This window comes from Bubalus kerabau, chromosome 11 (assembly GCF_029407905.1).
Source record: "Bubalus kerabau isolate K-KA32 ecotype Philippines breed swamp buffalo chromosome 11, PCC_UOA_SB_1v2, whole genome shotgun sequence".
In the NCBI taxonomy this organism is placed as follows: Eukaryota; Metazoa; Chordata; class Mammalia; order Artiodactyla; family Bovidae; genus Bubalus; species Bubalus kerabau.
The window spans coordinates 25,474,139-25,495,553 of NC_073634.1; the positions used below are offsets into that span (position 1 = coordinate 25,474,139).

General features: G+C 38.9%; 1 protein-coding gene across 14 annotated transcripts in view; it reads right to left on the bottom strand.

The window, feature by feature from the left end:
• Window positions 1-21,415, bottom strand: part of SLC8A1 (solute carrier family 8 member A1) — a 463,546-nt gene that overhangs the window by 83,599 nt on the left and 358,532 nt on the right. For all 14 annotated transcript variants that reach the window (XM_055539881.1, XM_055539882.1, XM_055539884.1 and 11 more), the window contains 2 exons: window positions 6,877-6,980; window positions 3,701-3,718 (listed from right to left, as the gene is read on the bottom strand). In XM_055539881.1, coding sequence (XP_055395856.1) covers window positions 3,701-3,718; window positions 6,877-6,980 — 122 coding nt within the window. The remainder of the gene's footprint in view (window positions 1-3,700; window positions 3,719-6,876; window positions 6,981-21,415) is intronic.

Genomic DNA, 21,415 nt, shown 5'->3' on the forward strand with positions numbered 1-21,415 from the left:
GTTCTAGGAGCCAAGCCAGATTGTTTCTGGGAAGCACACGTGCCACAGACAGGAATGCAGCCACACTCCTGCAGGCGTCCGAGACGCACTAGCCATGTCCTTCACGTTCCTGCTTCCAGAGGCATCACCAAACTACAGAAAGCACTTGGTGCTCCTTTTAGAGCCTACTGGTGCCAACAACATGGCCTCGAGCAGGCCGTTTCCCCAGCTTATTTCCCATATGTAACACGGGGATAGTAGTACCTGCTCTGTCCATATCACAGGTTTGTTTGAGGATCAAGTAACATAATATCAAAAATAATGCTTATTTATTTCTTGGGCAGTCTGAAGGGGAAAAGGTTGTATACACTGGCAGGTTTTGCAAGGGTGCTCCATTGTCACCATGACTGGCTGGATTACCTAGTTGAGGGTTTTCATGAAACCCCTGGTTCATCTGACTGACAGATGCCCCGGCTGTTGGTTTCTACCAAGAGTTCCCATAACTGACCTGGGAATCATAAGATTCACCCTCTGTGCAAACTCTGCCGTATGCATGCTGTCTGTACTTGGACAAGGTGTTTCTTTCAGATTCAGTTTTCTCAACTGTTGAGTCAAACTTGAAGGGAATTTGTTCTTCTAACCCAAGTACTGGAGGGTCTAAAGTGTGTTTAACTGTTGGAATTTTCATAGTTTGGCTTCTTTAGAAAGCCATGTGCCTTATGAAATCTATCATATGATAAGCATAAAATGATTGGAAGAGTAACTTTTAAAGAGGTATATTTACTATTATGCACTTTTAATTAATTAGCAAAATTTTAGCTGCCTGTTTTGGGAATCAAACATGCCTCTCTCTTTGCAAACTGAGCCAGAATACTTAACTTTATTAAAAATATCCAAATTAATGTACTCTAATTTCCCTGCTTTGGGTTCTTCCTATTTTTTTGTTTGGAATTCGTACTGGTGGATTTAAGAGACACTGTGGAGGCTCTGGATTGAAATGGGAGTAAGATGCAAGTAGGAATGTATGAGTTGGGAGGAAGGAATTAAAAGTGCTGGAAATAGTCATCACATGGCCTTGGACGTAAAGGCCAAGCTCTGAGCCCTGGGTGAGTGGTTGGAGCAGATTGATTAATCTCTTTGAACCTTCATTTCTTCTCCTGTAAGAGAAAAAATCTTATCCTGTAAGGTTGAAGATCAAATGATATAATGAATAAGAGATGCTTTCCAGATTCTAATGAGTTATAATGTAAAAAGGGTTATAATGTTATGGGCCTGGAGGGTCAAAGGGGAATTACATCGTAGACACCAACAAGGGCCTTCCAATGAGGCAAAGATAAGCAGCAACAGGGGAAGATTTGCAAATTCCAAAAGCATCCCCAGAATTTAATGTCCACTACAAATGACATTTCTGAAATAGAGACACTGGGTTGTGGACCAAATGACTTTTTCAATTTCCATATATCCTGATTTAAATTTAGATTTTCACACTCAGCTGCAAAGACGGCGTAAACCTGCTGGCAAAGTCCAAGAGCTGGATTAATTCTTCTCTACTGCTCCTGTGTCTCAAAGCCTTGACTTCAAAGCTTCAAACTGACTTCAAAGGAAAGCTCTTCAGGGCTTACAGCTGCTTTTAACTGTGTAGACCTACATTTTAGAACTTCCCCCAGAGGTATCTATAGAGAGTGGATCCCAGATATTCTTGGTTCAAGAGAAGAAAGGTCATGTAAAGCGAGAGGAACAAACCAATGTAGAGATCCTCAGAGGGTTCTGCAAATTCTCTCATTTTAACTGCATCGTTGCAAGTTTTGGGAAGAGGTGGTAACACCAGAAAAACTGCTATTGGAGATTAAAATCTGAACCATAAGAAAAAGCTTAATGAAGTATATGAAATAGTAGAAAACCTTTGGAAGACATGATTCTGTCTTCTTGGATGCATAATGTATCCAAGACAGAAAATGTTAGATATTAGTAGTCGGGTATTCTAGAACTTGATATGAACAATTTCTGAGAAAAGAAAATTAGATACCATTAATTAGTTACTAAAAAGGAAGATGCTTCAAGTGATACAGAAGGAAGCCCCTAAAAGCAAAATCCTGACATAGTCAATGATAAAACAGGAAGATATCCAAACACATCGGTACATTTTAACAAGAGATTCCACCTACCCTAAAGACTTTGTTAAGGTCTCAGCAGCAGGTTGCCCAGGACCAAGCAGTAGATACTATACTATTCCTACCTTCCTCAAAGCACACAAGGATCAATTACTTATTGGGTGATTGAATCAGAACATTTCCAAAAAGACTTCAGTAAATGATAAGATGAAAAAGAAAAGATTAAAGTTTTAAAAGTAAATGTACATTCCTGCCTTCAGATTCAAAACTAGCATCATTGGCAGTGCAGAACTGGGAAGACGTGACCTAGGAGAAAGTCAGGTGAATCAGATTTAAGAAATTCTCTATGAGAACTTGCCCTGTTGAGCATTTTTATCCTTTTCAAATTCTATGTCTCCAAGAGCCTATGAATTATTTTGTCATTAAACATTGTGTCTGGAGAGAAAGCAGTGGAGAGCAATAGCCCATGTGAAATTGGATGCATTCAGAAAGTTCCACTTTGACAGAATCATGTTGAAACTTCTTGATCGTGAGTTTACACTGGTGGTTTGAGTTAAGCCCCACCCCCACCATAACATTTTCAAATAGAATTTTTGAAAATGTTTCTTTTCTAAATGTTTTTGTTTAACTATCTTGTTTCAGGAAAAAATAATTAGACTATTGATATCTACATAATTGTATTGGAAAATGCCACAACCATTAGGACAGCCTCTAGAGACATCTTCAACCTGCAGCGTCAGACAAACCACAAGGATATTTACTTTCCTTTCTAAATCTACATGGATGATGTTGAAAGTGTGCAAAAATATTTAAGGTCAAAAGAGAGGATGCTGCAAGGAAATATCTCCCTTCCATACACAAGGAAAGAGCTTTAAAGTTGTGCTTAAAAATGCAATCAACAGTGGCTGGGTACCATTCTGAATTTTAAGAGTTTAAAATTTTTTAACTCGAGTATTGAGTTTTTACAGAACACTTTGTCATCCACTTCAAGAGGCAGGCATATTACTCGTTTCCATGTTAAGAATCCTAAAACTTCTCAGATGGGTGTGGTGGGCAGAGCGACGGCATGCTTTGTCTTCTCCCAATAGGACATTATCTATGATTAGAATCCTGAGCTTGGGCCAGGGAGTTGGCTTGGATGTCAACTCCTATGCCTCCTTGAGACTAGCAATCATTGTATTTATTCTGGTACTCTCTGGAGCATCTAGCAGAGCTCCCTCATATTATCAGCATATAATATGTGCATATCTGTAAATTGATCAGTGTTAAAACACGACCAATTACAGGTTCTCCATACAAATTTGCTCATAAATAAACACAACACACACCTTGTTAATGTGTAAAACATTAAATGTGTAAAATCAGCAAGAGCACACCGTGTACCACAGCTAAAGGTTAATTCTGGGTAAGTAAGATGCGGTTCTTATTTGATATTTAAGGGTAACTGGAAGAAAATGAAGAACATTTTAAAAAATTGTCTTACCATACAGGTATTTCCCTTCATTAAAAGGAAATAAAAATGGGAAATAATTTTTTAAAATGTAAATAACACATGGTGAGAACAGATAGTAAAAAATAAAATTTGGTTCATTAGACTTAAAAATTCATACCTGTTATTGTGAAGCCACCTAAAAAAGAAAGAAAATAAATAAATGTTACCATTTATTTCATTTACACTCTAAATAACAAATACCAGTGACATCAGACCACCTGACAACCCATCCAAGGTACAAAAACTTGCCAAATTGTATTTATAATTAAGAAAGGTATGGAAATATCAATTCAAGATTTAACCATTAATCATTCTTTTAAGGTTATGATGTTCAGTGCACAAATTTAATTCTTGTGCATGCCTAAAAAAGTCACTGATTTTTTTAAAAAAGGTAATACTAAACTCAAAGTGGAATACAAACTGTCTGACTTCCACAAAATTATGAGGCCAATCGCTCTAAACAACAATCTTGTTAATAAATCAAGAGAAATAAAGAATAAATCAGAAAGCTACTGTGGCACCTGATAGAAAAGGAAAATAACCTAGAAAAATGGAAAGGAAATGCAAGAAATGAAATGCTTACCAAGCTCATTCAATAACAGGGCTGTGAAGGAAACAGACAAAGACAAACACAGAATAAGAGACCAGATGAATAATGAAAGTAAGAGGAATATCAGCAGAAAGAAATCCAGGCAGATCTGATTATAGTGGTAGGGAGCTGCTACTAAATGGTGCATGCCAAGTAAATGTGGCATTGGGAGTATTTCCAAAAAAAAAATCCCTAATTTCTGCAAATTGGTGTGCCTGATTGTATATGTAAACAATTTACTTTATATATCATTTCTTGACATTTAAGAAAACATGTCCATTATATGTTTACACACAGTGTATATATCTAGTTTGCCAAATATAGCAGAAATATTTTATGAGTCTTCTTCATGAAATAATTGCCTGGGAGTTAGTGAATTCAACAGACAGAAGTCTGAAATCATCCAGGATCTCAGGGATTGTACCTTTCATGTACCTTTCAATGAAAATGGAGGAAACATCTTAGGACATTTCATTTTGGCCATCTCTCCTGATAAGGAGATTTTGACCCAGGGTTAAGTTCTCTCTCTGGAAGTTCTATATGCATGATATTTGGTCATCAAGGAATGCTTAGGTTTTTTTAAATCCTCAAAACTTGAGTCCCAGGAATTAGTGCTTATTTGTGTGTCCTTATCTATGACTTCTGCACATTCTAATTGGACAGCCACATCGCTTCTTGCAGACACATAATTTCACAGAAACTGACAAGTCAGAGAGGGAAGGCTTGTGGTCGGTGGAGAGGACATACATACTTTGTCTTTCAGGCTATGTGCTTTAAACTCGGAGAAGGCAATGGCACCCCACTCCAGTACTCTTGCCTGGAAAATCCCATGGACGGAGGAAACTGGTAGGCTGCAGTCCATGGGGTCGCTAAGAGTCGGACACGACTGAGCGACTTCACTTTCACTTTCATGCATTGGAGAAGGAAATGGCAACCCACTCCAGTGTTCTTGCCTGGAGAATCCCAGGGACGCTGGAGCCTGATGGGCTGCCGTCTCTGGGGTCGCACAGAGTGGGACATGACTGAAGCGACTTAGCAGCAGCTTTAAACTCAGACTGTAAGTGTAGCACTTTATTTTGGTAAAATCTACTTGCCTAAATGTATCAAATAAATTACTTCCACAGTTACAGATGAGAATGTTACAATTACTTCTTCAGGACCAGTTTTCTAATGGTAGTGGCATTAGAGGGTACTTTCAAAAACAAGTCAGTCATTTTATTTATGACGACACAGATCTACTTGGTGGGTGTCGAAAGCAGATCAAGGAATTTTAATTTGCTTTTATATGAAGGCATATTTTACTAAAATGACAATCGAAAGAGCTGTGTATCCAAGATGCTCTTCCTTGAGATAAAAGGCAATCCTTTGGAGGAATACAATTAGAAGTAAGTGCTTTTTCCTGTATGTTAATGAGGCATTTTTGATCCCATCTTTGTAAGAAATCAGCACAATTTTCTAAAGTGTCTTTTTCTTTCACCTGCTGTCTATGGCACATTAAATAAGCTGCATTAAAATGGGTCCCCAGTGCTCCTCCTCCATCATTCCAAAGGCTCCTGTTACCTTTTTGAACTTGTTCTGATTAAGTCAGGACAACTTTGTTTTTCTGATGGACTCAGAGGCCAGTGTGTTCTAATAAAAGCAAGATTAGTTAAATTCCCCCAAATGTTGGGTCTATATAGGAATTAGTCTTGTGTATTTGATTTTTCCTTTACATGTAAAAGTATATATTTCTTGCAAAGTGGTCATCTAACCATTTAAACTGTTCTCATCAATTGTTTGAATGCAATCAATATGTTCTATGTTCATTTTATAGATACCATTAAATTTACCATTCCTTTTAAAATGGCCACTATTAGAGGGTAATTATGGGAAGCCTTTAGAATAATTCAAAATTTAAAAAAAAACTATTTTTAAAGCTGATATAAAATTCAGCTCTAAAATTTTGTTTTTAAACAAAATTTAAAAACTTTTTAATTTCATGCTGTTTTTTATTTTTAGAAAAAATTTCTTTGTTAGAAATGTGTCAGTTCAATGAGAATTGAAAGAGTTTGAAGCATAAGGCAGAATCAGCCTTAATTAAGGGTTAAGTTCTTAATGAACTATCATCATGTCCTTTCTACTAAAGAAAATTCATATGCCTATAGGTTTTATACTTTTTAAATTTCATATCTGATGATATGAGTAATACTATGCAAAAATGAATACTGCTCTTTAAAGATCTTTGTTCTTACTGTTTTTTGTTTTTGAAAACTGGCTTCTCTAAGGAAGACTAATGATTGAATTCTGAAGTTTCCTATTATTTACCATGAGACACAACTGCCATGACTAACATGTACACAGTAGTGTCCATCGCTAACGTATTAGGGGATGCTTAATAGCTGGAACCAAATTGTTGAATGATTCCTGAGTAGTGAAAAACTAAACCCAGAAATTATTCTTTTATGTCATCCTTTCTGAATTACAGAACTCTCTTCCATTATTTCTGAAATCTGGTATCAATTAAGGTGAACTGGCATTTCCTGAAAAAAAGGGGCATTTCTTGGTGCATGGTGGAACAGGGAAGGGGAATGAAATTGCCAAAGCTTCAAAGGAGAGGAAGTATAGTACTTGGAAGCCGAGGAAGAGGAGAGAGTTAAGTGTGAGAGTAGGAGACACGGAGAGAAGAGTACAATTTCTCGCTGGTATGTCTTTGAATACTCTCACACCTTTCATGCCTCTTCTTATCCATTTTGGTTCCTCAAGCACAAGGGAGAAACTGCACTCTTTCTCATATTCCTCACGGTCAAATATTCTAATGGTAATGATCTTCCTGTGGGAACACAAGACAAAGGCAAAACAAATGGTTGGAGTCACACGCTCATGCTAGGTGTTCACCAAGCAGCATGTTACTGTGATGTTATGGAAGGAGAACGGGCCACACATGGACCTCCAGGAGTATGTAAAAGGGCATCCAGGGACTCTCAGTGGGCCCCCGCTAATCTTCTCTGCCAATCCATCACTGATACAAATTCTTCTCCTTCAATTTAGCAGTCAGGAGGTACCCCAAATTAGGAAATCAGACCGTTGGCTTTATGGGGGTGTAGCCAGCATCAGCACCAACATTCCCAGCAATGGAAGCTTGACTGCACTGCCAATGCTCAGAATGCAATGTGCAGAGTGGCCCAAACTGGTTGATGGGGCTCCAGGCCAGGCCTACTGTGGCCCCAAGGAGATCCATGCCCTGTTACATAGGTGGAGGGATGTGTGCATCGTAAGTCACGTTCTGAAGAGTGCAGGCATCCAGGGGTGGCACAGGCCAGCAGAAGCTGTTGGGCTCAGCCCTGGAGCAGCTCCCCCACCTTTCTTCTCACTCATCTCCACCAGGCGGGGCTCTCCAATCTCAAGGAAGAAGGTCTTGTTTTTCTCATACTCCTCATCATCAATTACCTTGACTGATATTGTTTTGCTGAAACAGAGAAGAATAGAAATTGACGAACAAGGGGAAGAGGAAAGAGAAGAGAAGGAACATAGAGAAGAGGAAAGCAAGGTTAACGAGCAGCACTTCCAGACAAACGCCAACTGAGAAACTTCTGGACTGTGAGACTGTCCTTCCAGAAAGGGTGTGGGATGGGTCTGAGAAATGCACAGCGCCCCTGCCCAGGGCCACAGAATTATTTTAGTCAAAACACAGCTCTCATACGGCTAGGTTTATCATCATTGTGGGAAGCAGAAAAACACAGATCACAATAGTAAGAAGAGAAAAATATATTTATAAGCAAATACCTTAACCATAGGACTGTCTGAGCTATGCTCTGGAATTTACTCCTGTGATACAAATCAGTAAACCACATCAAAATATGAACAGAGGCTACCTCTGTTCATAACAGGCATGAGGATCATTTTTGTGAGGATCATTTTGTGAAGCTTTCATTTTGCTTTATTTCCAAACATGACATTTTTATCACAAAATTTATTAAAATTATATATATATATATATATATATATAAAAGGATCACAAAATAAAATACCTTACCCCACCCAATATCCTAGAGTCAAACTCATTTTCAAGTGAGTCAGATTTTCCACCTAGATCACAAGGGGAAGCTGTGTTTTGTCTCTTTAAAGATGAAGGCCTCTTAAAGTGGGGGTGAGGAATGATGTTCTATTTTCTTCCCTCCCAAAGTTGAGTTTAAACTTAGACAAAATACATTCTTTAACCTCCTTGCAAACTCCATGGATACATCGAGACATTTCATTAAGAATTCTTCCTGTAATCGATCCTTTAGCACTTTTTGCCTTGTTGTCTTATGGTTGTGATGGACAGGCAGGTATGACAAATACAAATATTATGCAAATCTAAACCTCCCCTAAGCCTTGATGACTCTGAAAAGAAATCTAGTGTTACCTTCTAATTAATAAGGGTTTAATCACTTCATGTATTACAATTTACTCAGAGCCCAAAAACACGTGTTTGTTCTTAAAAATATCTTTTGTTCAGTAACATCGGCCAAGAATATTTCTGACTAAAGGTTTAAAAAAGATGAGTTTTCAAACACATACAGTTTTAATGTCATGCACATTATTTAGTTTTGGTGGAATTTTCCAGGTTTTCTATAAAGCTCTCTCTTTTTTTTTTTTTTCTTTTTTTTATTATTGATCAAAGCTCTCAAGTTTCATTTAGACCTACACATGCCAAAGAGCACCAGCCTTCTCTTCTCATATGAAGGAGAATAAAGGTAGAAGTTGCTTTTAATTCTCTGAATTTCCCAGCCTCTAATGCTAAGTGAGAACAAATGACTGCTTCTGGTTCTAAAGAGCCCCATAACCTCCCTGCTCCTCACCTAAAGAACAGCCCCATAACACTCACATCCCAATGGTTCACTGCTAAGGAATTGGAACACACGATAGTGCCTTTCTATCTCAGCTTTGTCTTCAAAGACTGAAATAGTAAGGCTAGGTGAGCAGCTGTCAATGACTAAAGCAGCATCATTTTTAAAGAGCAGTTAGATATTTGTAAAACTACCAACAGTCTGACAAAAGTCCAGCCATATATATTTATATATATACACACACACATATATATAGTGAACAATTCCTAACTTCCAAAACTATGTTCTGGAATTCACCAATTTACTTTATATCTATAACCAGCCTGCTCTGACTATACCAGGGTATCTGATCATTCCTCAGTATCCAAAAAAAATACGAAATATTAGAGAAAGCATAAGAAGATATAGGAATGGATGATACATGTGTTTTTCATTTTAGAATGAATTTGGTAAGTGAGATCAAATTTATTCTTCAAAAAACTGCCAAACATCTACCTTATTTGTCATCCAAATTATGCATTTTAGGTATTAATTTCCATCTTACTGCCTTGTAATCATAGACTATACTTGTACATCACTGCTAAAGCCATCAGCATCATATGATCGTGTGTGGGAAAACGCCGGTGGGCATTAGAAGGGTCCTGCTACTGTCTTTTGGACCTAAAGGCCTCTCAAGACACTTCACGGTTAGAGTGCATGTTGCAATGCTCTTGCTTATATTACATATAAACTTTTGACTTGTGTTTTTCCATCCTGTACTCCCAACCCATCCCAACTCTCATGCATTATTATAGAAATAAAGCATAGTGGAGATGCTTGGAGTGGTCTTTCTACTAGGGCAAGCATTTGTTTAGCAGGGGCTCCCAGTTTCATTCCCAAAGGGCAACATGACCACTTATTCATAAATAAACAGAAAAACCCAAGTAACATTGTGTTTCTGATCCTTGGTGAATTTAATCTGCTATTGCTGTGATAGGTTTATTTTCTACATTCTGAGTAGCTGATCAATGTGAAAAACATAAGGTCTCACCCCCCTCATTTATATAACAAACACTTAAAATTTATCAATAGAGTATCTCTAGTCACTGGGATTATAATCCTTAGAAAACATTTCAGTACTTGATAACTATGACACTGGAAGTCAGCTATGAAGGAAAAGAAAACAGTAATTCTGCAGGTGCCTGGCAAAGGCACCTAAAATAGATGGGATTTGCATAATGGTATATCATTTCAAAATCATTAGTAATACAATCAATAGTGCCCCTGACAGGAGGAGCCATTAAATCACATATTGATTTTACTCCTCTTGCTCAGTATAGCTATTAATAGGAAACTTGATTATTAAAGGAAAATTCAGTCAATTTAAAGAGGCAAGATAAAGAAATCAATATGAATTAGTCCTCTGAATCAAGAGAGGCAAAACCCAGAAGAGATTGGTAATGTTCATCTTTTGCTTACGAACAGAACTGTTTCTCCCCCTAGCAAAGGTGCATGCGTGTTAAGTCATTTCAGTCATTTCTGACTCTGTGCAACCTTATGGACTGCAGCTCCCCAGGCTCCTCTGTTCATGGGATTCCCCAGGCAAGAATACTGGAGTGGGTTGCTGTGCCCTCCTCCAGGGAATCCTCCCGACCCAGGGATTGAACCTAAATCTCGTGTGTCTCCTGCATTGGCAGGCAGGTTCTTTATCACTAGCACCACAAGGGAAGCCCCCTAACAAAGGTAGAGAGGTGCAACTAACCTATGTAAATTTTAAAGGATCATATCCTTGGCATGTCTTTGGCTCACTTTCCAGAACCTAATGCATAAAAGACTATGGCCACTTCTTTCATCATGGGCGAAGTAAATAAGATGGGGTTGGTTTGGTGAAAACCCCAGTTTCACTTTTAGCTTGATAATCAGCAGAAGCACATCTCTCTCTGCTCCTCACAGTTCTGCAGTGAAAATTAAATCTCAAGGACTGAATGATCTTAGAGGTCCTTCACTTTGCCCCCTTTGCCACACCAATCCCATATTCATAGGGCTTTTGCACTGCAATAAGACTCTCTCTCTCTGAGAACATAGATTCATGTTGGCTATATTTTGGTTCTATTTATCAATGGGAAGCAGTCAGATAACTGTTATTCTTTCCTTTTTTGAAGTATAGTTAATCTACAGTGTTATATTAGCTTCAAGTGTACACCAAAGTGATTCACTTATATATATATATATCATTACACTAGTTTTATTATTTCTTTAAATCAGCAAGTTAATCAAAACAAAACTGGAATAGTTGGGTAGATCCAGCCTTTCATCCAACAACAATGTCTGCACTAATTTTACATTGATAGGGAACAAACAGAAAAATTGTGTCATGCAATTTTCAGCTACCCTAATCATGATGAAGAGGGTAAGGAGAATTTCTCACCTGATTTTTTTATATCACTCTAAAGTTGAAGAGTATACTATAAAAACTATGTTTCCTGGAAACTAGCAATACAGTTACAAATCTTATGATATCATTAAGACATTAAATAATTTCTCAGGATGGCCAAAATATTTATGGAGATACATTTTGGTTTCATTTCTAGAAAAAAAGCATTTGGTTAAGAAAGATCAAATTATTTAGTGGAAAAATACAGGTCGTTCCTTTGATTTTTGCCTTGCCTTTGATGATACTAAAGCCACATCTATGTTTTATTTCTCAGTTTTTCTCTTATCTGATGGGTTTCAAAGGACCCAGATTCCTTCAAGCATCCTAGTCAGGAGTTCTTATATCAGGTGGTGACTCAGGCAAACTATGAAAAAGAAGAGAAAGACATGGTGCTATTAGCAAGAGTTATAAAATCTCCTCAAAATACGAATATCTCATTATTAAGCCAAATTTGAATCAGCCTCTTTTCAAATTCAGCTTCAATTTGTCCTTCTGTGCTTTCTTCTCCCTAAGACTACTCTTGAAGTTGAGAGAAGCGAGAAAAGATGAGTTGGAGGATGAAAAAGAAGAGAATCTTTCTAAATCCTCATAAAACAAAAAGATTTTACTGAGGATTTCACATATATAGGTACTGCAATATCTCTTTAGAAAAGATTTTCTTAAAGATCTAACCTCTCTTTAAATCAGAGGTCAATGAACTGATGGGCATTTTGCATTTCTTAGTTCACCCATCTTTCTAGCAGGCCTGGAAGTAACTTCTACCATTTAACAATTCACAGAGGAAATAATGACTGAGAAGTAAAGTAACTTCCAAGGTCACAACGTGAGGCTCCTGTGACTGGATCCACAGACAAGTATCTTTCAGGTACATGACCTACAAGGTCCTTGCTCATTGAGCTGTGCAGTATTTTTATGACCACTTTAAAAGATCTAAATCATTACCTTGAATTAATACAGAGGTTTATTGTTCAATCTTTATGTTAGCAAAGACTGCCTAGATGAGCAGCAATAGATTTTTTTTTTTTAGCTATAGATTTTTAATTATATTTTTAAAAGGAAAGCAGTACATATTATATTGGATGATGGTGTATTAAAAAGTTAAATCCTTGAGGTGATAAAGATCCTATTAGGATTAACTGAAAAATGCCACAGACACATAGGGGCTCCAGTTCTGAGGAATGTGAGCAGCCAACCAGCAGCTTTGGCTTCACCGAGGGGCTTGTTAGAAATGCAGAGTCTTGGGGCCTGCCCCAGGCCCACCAAATCAGATCTGCATTTTATCAAGACCCTCAGAGGACACCAATGCAAGTAAAAGTTTGAGAAGTGCTGATCTAGACTGGAAAAAGCATTCCTAAGTCTCATAATAAATGAAGAGGCTAGTGATAGCTGGGCTTGTGTTTTGAAACTGTCTGCATATTTGAACTGAAAACTCTAAATGCTTAGGCTGGGCCCATTCCAGATCAGTGAGATGATGAGACTCTCCAGTTCAGGAGTCTCAGCATGAATACAGTTTTAAAAAGTTTTCAGGGGATTCTAATAATGTAACTGGGGCTGGGAACTGACTAATGAAGAATCGGCACATGTGTCCCTGATGCTTAAAAGAATATATATTGATAAGGAAAAGGTAGCATTGTGGGGCTTCCCAAGTGGCGCTAATGGTAAAGAACCTGTCAGTACAGGAGATGTGAGAGAAAGGGTTCACTCCCTGGGTTGGGAAAATCCCCCGGAGGAGGGCATAGCAACCTACTCTAGTATTTTTGCCTGGCAGGCTACAGTCCATTGGGTTGCACAGTCATGCAAACTGAAGTGACTTGGCGTGCACACACAGGTAGCATTGTGAGGAAGGGAGAGTCAAAAGTAAATTTTAGATCTAATTAGAAATCTAGGTTGAAGCATGGGAAAAGCATTTAACTTTGTCCTTCACCAGTGTTCTTTTCTGGATTATATAGAGAATGTAAAGTTGTTGTGTCCTCCTCAGGAAATACTGGTTTCCACAAGCCACCATAATAGTTATAGATGAGAAAAGACCTTGAACATCTGGGCAGCAGAGTTTATACTCATTCACAGTGACTTCCTTCCTAGAGAGATAAGAACTCTGGTGCTAGGTTTTAATACAACAGAGGTCTGTTTGGAGAATAGAAAGACTAAGGGTTTCGACTGACACAGAAGATAGGAATGCCTTCTGTGCCTTGTCAGTGCCTCTCTCTGCCTTGAGCCACGCTAGTGGAAGGCCATGTCCATGGAACTGAAAACTTTCCATTTGGAGGCCACCATACTCAGACTCAAGAAAGAAGTCCCAGGACCAACCTCATCTGAAGGGCAAAGATCTGGTCATTTCTCTGACCACAGAGTGGTGTCATCAGGTAAGGCAAATCTGCAACTGAATCTCCATTCCGTCTGATGTTAAAAGCTTCAGGGTAAACGCCTATTACTCAAAACGACAAAAAGAATCAACTTAAAATGGGCAAAGGATCTGAACAAACAGTTCTCCAAAGAAGGTAAACCCGTGGCCAGTAAGCACATGAGAAGATAATTAACATCATTTGTCATTGCTGCTGCTGCTGCTAAGCCACTTCAGTCGTGTCCGACTCTGTGCAACCCCATAGACGGCACCCCACTGGGCTCCCCCGTCCCTGGGATTCTCCAGGCAAGAACACTGGAGTGGGTTGCCATTTCCTTCTCCAATGCATGAAAGTGAAAAGTGAAAGTGAAGTCGCTCAGTCATGTCCAACTCTTCGCGACCCCATGGACTGCAGCCCATCAGAAAGATACAAATCAAAACCGCAATGAGATACAACTTCACTCTCATGAAGATAGCTATAATCAAAGAGACAGATAGTACTAAGTGTTATGGAGAATGAACAAGAATTGGAACTCTCTTACACTGCTGGTGGGAATGTAAAAGGGCATAGAAGCTTTGGAAAAGTCTGGATGTTCCTCAAAAGTTTAAAAGTACAGTTATTATATGATCCAGCAATTCTATTTTGAGGTGGAACTCAAGAGACTGAAAAACATATGTCCACACAGAGACTTGTACATGAATGTTCATTGCAGAATTATTAACAATAGCTAAAAGTTGGAAACAACTTAAATGTGTGTCAGCTGATGACTGGATAAACAAAATGTGATACAGCCACACAATGGAATATTATTCAGCAATTAAAAGGATCAGAATTCTGATTCATGCTACTAACAGGTAGCATAATACACCACCCTAAAACATACTGCTTTGGTATACTGACTATTTTGAGCTTGTCATTGGCTTTTAGTCCTTAAGTAGCATCAGACTCTTTGAGACCCCATGGACTGTATGTAGCCCACCAGGTTCCTCTGTCCATGGGATTGCCCAGGCAAGGATACTAGAGTGGGTTGCTATTTCTTTCTCCAGGGGATCTTCTCAACCAGGGATCGAACCCATGTTTCCTGCATTGGCAGGTGGGTTCTTTACCACTGAAGCATCAGGGAAGCCCATTTTGAGCTGAGAGCACCTAAAAATAGCCAATACAGGGAGACACTTCTCTGAAACCCTATATGCCTAAAGATAGATGCTTCATCAACCAGGGAAACTGACTCATCACCAGAAAGGAGACTAGAAGCGGACATCACTTATCTCCCGTCTTTTTTTCTAAGGGCCCATTCATTTCTTTCTAATAATTATGTACTCTCCCTTAGAAGCTTAAATCCCCCTTCCCATTTCCCTAGGAAGATAGTATTTAAGATTGCATTTAAGCCACCTCAGAGAATGACTCATTTCTCCCTGGGTATCTCCCATGTACATATGTTAATAAAATTGTTTAGTTTTCTCTTGCTAATCTGTCTTTTATTACATGGGCTCAGCCAAAAACTCTAAATGGTAGAGGGAAAATTATTTTTCCTCCCCTACACTTTGACATGGATAAAGCCTGTAAACATTATGCTAAGTGAAAGAAACCAGACACAAAAGTTCAGACATTGTATGATTCTATTTATGTGAAAGTGGAATAGGCAAATCCATAGAGACAGAAAGTAGATTGGTGGTTGCCTCAGGGCTGAGGGTTGGGGAATAAATGGCAGGTGACTGCTAATGAGCATGGGATTTCATTTGGGGGTAATGAAAAAATTCTAAAGTAGATTACAGCCACGGTGGCCCACTTCTGAGAATATATGAAAGCCCTCTGAATTGCACGTTAAATCGGTGAATTCTCTGGTATATGAATTGTATTTCAGTAAACTTGTTATTACAAAACACAGCAACAACAGAGAACAAGCTTCAGGATAAAATCATGGTCTAGAAAAGACAGTTGCTTAGGGTAAGAAAGGCTTACTGAGAATGTTTGGGGTGAGTTTTCAGTTAGAAGTTTCACATTTTGTGAGTCTGCCAAACAGGGAGCTAGGGTGCTGCATGGCCATGGGACAGTGAAGAGAATTTGCATCAAAGCTGTGTTCTCGCTGGGTCTGCCAGCTTGGTCACCCTTCAATCCATCCCTCTCCTCAGGCAGAATGCTCGCTGCCGCCTCCAGGGTCAAGGGCTATTGATGGCTTTGACAGCATTTCTGGTGGATGTTACCTTGGGCCTGACTTCTTTGGCTGGTTTCTTTCCCTCTAAATATAAAGTCTTAAGAAAAAATCAGAAACAGCATTTCCGTCATAGCATTCATTTAAAAGGAAAGGAAAAAAACTCAATCAAGGATTATGCCTGCTGCCCTTGCAAAGCCGAAAGCTCTCTTCACATCACCTAGGGCTTTATCCAGTGCTCTTGTTGGCACTGATTTTGCTCTACCAACAAGGCAAGATATGCTTGCTATGGGTTACCTTTGTATCACTTGGCTTAAATTCCTTGCCCATTTTAAGATTTCACCCCCCCTCCCCCATCAACAGTTGACTTTGGGAGTTGCTTAGTGATTTGGAATCAGGGAAAGAAAAGGGCAGTCAGAGAAGACCCACACATAACTTCTTAACATTTTATGTAAGTGACACAAATCAATTCTCCCTCTAATTAACATTCCAAATAGGATAAGAATAGACTGCTTTTCATATTATTTCTAATAACATTTTTACATCCTTTTTAGATTACTGGTGAGGAACTCTTTGCCCTGACGTCACTTGGGAGTTTGTTTAAGTTTCCATTCTAAGCTAGTCACAGAAGAGGGACTAGATCATGACTTACATTTATTGTTTCCTTGGTTGAACTGTCAAGGGCACCAAACTGGGAGTCAGATTACCCTGGATTTTTATCTTGACTCTGCCACTTTCTAGCTGAGATCTGTGGACCAGTTCTGGCATCTTTCTAGACATTCATATTATCATCTATCAAATGGGGATAAGGAAACTCACTTCACAATAACTGTAATATTTAGTGTTATGATGATCACATAAATGGTGTCATCATTCATCAATGGTGAATAATAAAACTTCACAGGTGGATGCAATGATCAAATAATATAATGCATGCAAAATCATTTTGCAAAGGACTGTAACATGTTAGGAAGAGTTATGATTAACTGAAATGGAGTGGTTTACTTTATAGTTCTTAACTTTCTCCTTCAACCAGTCACCCAAAGGGGCAGTTGGCAGATGGTAGAGGTAGGTGTCAGAAAATTCTCAGTGGAGTGTTTCCCTGGCGCCTCAGTGGTAAATAGTCTGCATATATGCATAAAAATGTGCATACTAAGTTGCTTCAGTCATGTCCAACTCTCTGTGACCCTATGGACTGTAGCCTGCCAGGCGCCTCTGTCCATGGGATTCACCAGGCAAGAAAAGTAGAGTGGGTTGCCATGTCCTCCTCCAGGAGATCTTTCCGAACCAGTGATCGAACCTGGGTCTTAGGCATTGCAGGCAGACTCTTTACCACTGAGCTACCTGGAAAGCCATATATGAATGTGTATGTGTCTAAATAACTGATTCATTTTGCTATACACCTGAAATAAACACAACTTTGTAAATCAACTATAGTTCAATAAAAAGAAAAGAAGGAACTGGTTAGCTCCCCAGTCCTAACAGGTGTCCCCTCACCAGGGTAGCTAGATACACAAAGGGGGCTGAAGTTATACTTTTCCTGGAGCTCCTGCTATGAAGCAGAGCCTGGCAAACCCGGATGGGTGCTATTCTTTAATTTAAATAGACTCCAAAGAAGAGAGGTGCTAAAGTAGCTAAACCAAAGTAATTCTCCAGGAGGCCTTGTCATCCCTGCACTGATCTCTCTGCATTATCAAGTGGTGATTGAAATCATTGCTTCAAGCAGAGCAAGGGGCAGGAATAGCTAAAATCCTGCTGTTCTCAGGGGATTCCAGGGCAGTGTCACAGAGCACTGGAGCAGGGGCTTTTCCAGCAGAACCTTGCTCTATTCTATTTTCCTCTGTTTGCTTTTGAATCTGAATGGCAACCAACTCATTTGTTCAGATGCAAAATAGGAACAAATGTGATTCTTTTTTGATCTCTCTCTTTTTAGCAATCTATTGTTAGCTTCAGGCCTACCTTCCAGTCCCTAGAAGACATGCTGGTTGACCATTTAAAAGAGAGACTGCAGGGATCCTAGAATTGTCGTTTCAATAAATAATAAACTGGGAGTTCTATAATCTAAACTCCTTCCCCCAAAATCTTCTATCCTATGATGATAGGGTAATGTGGAAATCTGGATGTATTAAAAATGTCCATAATTTTGTGATGTATAAAATTTATACTTTCGCACTGTTTTATTCCCCTGCAGCTAGTACACCTCAGTCTTAAGAAGGATAAAGTAATAAGGATCCTGAGTTTGTTACCTCCATGTGCACTGGAGACATTGAGACAATTTGTCAATTTAGTGACAAACAAAGTGGATAAAGCATTGGGTACCATGTTGAAATACACCAAAATGGATCTTAGTCTAGTGTTTTGTTTTGTTTTTTTTGGTTTTTTTTTGTTTGTTTGTTTACCACTATTGACATTGTGCAAGTTCCATCAGAGGGACTTTTAGCAAAATGATGGAAGATTCTTACCAACTTTAAACTGATTCCTTAACTTGTTAGGACTGTTTGTAATCTGAGATCTTGACTGAATTCCTTAATAGGAATGAAAAATGTCAACTTCTCCTGAAAAAGTTGTTTTAACAAATTCCTCAAAGTTGAGGATAATGTTAAGAGTATTTGGGGCATCAAATATCTTTCCCACAAACTGAACATATAAACATTTTAGTTCAGTTTTAGAAACTTCTGTTAAGTCCTCAATTTGCCACTGCCCTTTATAAGAATTTGAAATTAGATGAAACTGGCAGCTGTTGAATTTCAAAGGCACAGTTGGTTTCCCAACCTTCTCCAAAGCTCTCTTCATCTTGAATTTTTTCAGCATTCCTGGGTTTGTCATTAGACTCTTTCCAGAGATTATTTATACCTTTGGTCCTTCCTCCTTTGTCAAGATTCTTTGCTCAAATTAAAGAGTTTCCCTGGAAAGCAGTGGAAAGATCTCACTCTTAGAACATTACAGGAAAGCAGCTAGAATATGCTGAAAGCATTCTAATCGGAAGAAAGTATAAAAGTGAAAGTTGCCCATTCGTGTCTGACTCTTTGTGACCCCATGGACAATACAGTCCATGGAATTCTCCAGGCCAGAATACTGGAGTGGGTAGCCTTTCCCTTCTCCAGCGGATCTTCCCAACCTAGGGATTGAACCCAGGTTTCCCACATTGCAGGCAGATTCTTTACCAGCTGGGCCACAAGGGAAGCCCAAGAATACTGGAGTGGGTGGCCTATCCCTTTTCCAGCGGATCTTCCTGACCCAGGAATCGAACCGGGGACTTCTGCATTGCAGGTGGATTCTTTACCAACTGAGCTATCAGGGAATCCCTATTCGAAAGATGCCAGCTTTAAAAAACAGAATGCCAAGAAATAAAGCTGAGTTTTCCTAAGGTCTCTAATTCATATCCTCTCTTTTCCTTCCTCTCCTCCTTTTCTCCAAAGTCATAGAAGATTGAATGACAGATCAATCTCTGCATGCATTTGTATAAAATATTCTAAAAGACAGGATACCAGCAATTTCCTTGAATATAACTAAAATAAATTAATAATTAATGAACTGATGCTAATTTTTATATATCACACTTCTATTCCATCGTTAATGTTTTATTGCTATTTTACATTAGATTAAGCAATCAATCCTTATGTCTTCACACTATTGCAGGGATTCAGAATGAGCCTCCCCACTGCTGCATGAGGATTATTTTGAGCTGCAAGCAATCAAGACCTGTGGATTCAAGAGAAACTACTGCCCTTCCATTAACTACCTAGAAGAATTTGGGGATTTTTCCCAGAAAAAGTTATTCACAGAGATAAATTTTATCTAAGTGACCCTATCTGTATGGCAGGGTCAGTATCTATCGATATCTGTTCTTCTGCTTTCAGTCCTGTGAATGACCCTCTTGACCTTGGAAGCCCTAGGCTCCTATCCCATTCCTTAGCTCAGGATGACATACAGACCTTGTTTTACCTTTCTGTCTCTGACCCTCTCATGTAGATCTGATCTCTAGTCCTCTCAAGCATGTTGGGTCCCCGTATATACGAAGTTCAGTTCAGCCCAGTCGTTCAGTTGTGTCTGACTCTTTGTGACCCCACGGACTGCAGCATACCAGGCGCAAATAACAGAACTATTAGGGCTAATCATGTTCCTGTAAGCATGACCATGGCTCTGAGTGGTTCCACCATACTGGTGGGATAAAACAGCCTCCTAAAATGTTGTCTTAAGAAAGGGACTCAGGTTGCAAAATTCTTACTGTCATTTACTACTGAAACTATGGTTACTTACTCTAAGGGTGCTCTGTAAAGCAGTTATAAAAATGGTATTTATCTCATTTGATTGCTGCAAACAAATCGTGACAACATGTATAAGATGCTTAACATGGAGACTGGTGTATTTGAAGTGCTAAATGAATATTAGCTATGTCTACTATGACCGGGAGCAATATTGTGCTAAGAACTGGGACTTCTGGGACTGAACTGCCTGTAACTCATGCAAATGAATTAATCTATGCCTTAGTTTCCTCATCAGTAATAACGGAATAATTACAATTATATCATGAGGTTGTTCAGGTGACTCTATGGGAAAACAGAACAGGGCGTGGCACAGAGAGAGCACTCAGTCAGTGGTGGTTATCATAATTATTGTTACAGAGTCCAAAGAAGAAAGGGACTAGGAACTAAAGTATTTCAGTAAGGCTGCTGCTGCTACGTCACTTCAGTCGTGTCTGACTCTGTGCGACCCCATAGATGGCAGCCCACCAGGCTCCTCTGTCCATGGGGTTCTCCAGGCAAGAACACTGGAGTGGGTTGCCATTTCCTCCTCCAATGCATGAAAGTGAAAAGTCAAAGTGAAGTCGCTCAGTCTGTCCGACTCCTAGTGACCCCATGGACTGCAGCCTATCAGGCTCCTCCATCCATGGGATTTTCCAGGCAAGAGTACTGGAGTGGGGTGCCATCAGTAAGGCTAATTTACTGATATTAACAGGGAGGTTTGTAGAAATCAATAGTACAGATTTTAAAATTAAATCTTCAGTGAATATATTTCCTTTCCCTGATAATACAGGTAAAACTTGATTCTGAACAGACATCTGACCTTGTTCATGTCAAACACCTTAAATTGGCAGAATGAGCAAGTTGGTACTTCATAGGCTCTTTTTCACTAAATACAATTTAAATAATATAAACTGCTTTCAGATTATTTGCGTGTTATTTGTCTTAAAGTATTTTTCCCACTTGTTAACATCATGCTTATTCATTTTGAGAACTGAACAAATGTAGAAATGAAGGAAAAGAAAAATCACCCAAAAGCCTGCCACTAGAGATTACCATCTGACTTTTTAAAATGTTTGCTTTTAGCTTTTAAAATACACAACTGCATAATTTGGACCATTTTTTGTGTATATGTCTGTGTGGGTGTGTATAAATAAAATTTGGTGTTGTGATTTTTTGCTTCATGTTATATTTTGGATATTTCCCATGGAGAAGGAAATGGCACCCCACTCCAGTGTTCTTGCCTGGAGAATCCCAGGGATGGGGGAGCCTGGTGGGCTGCAGT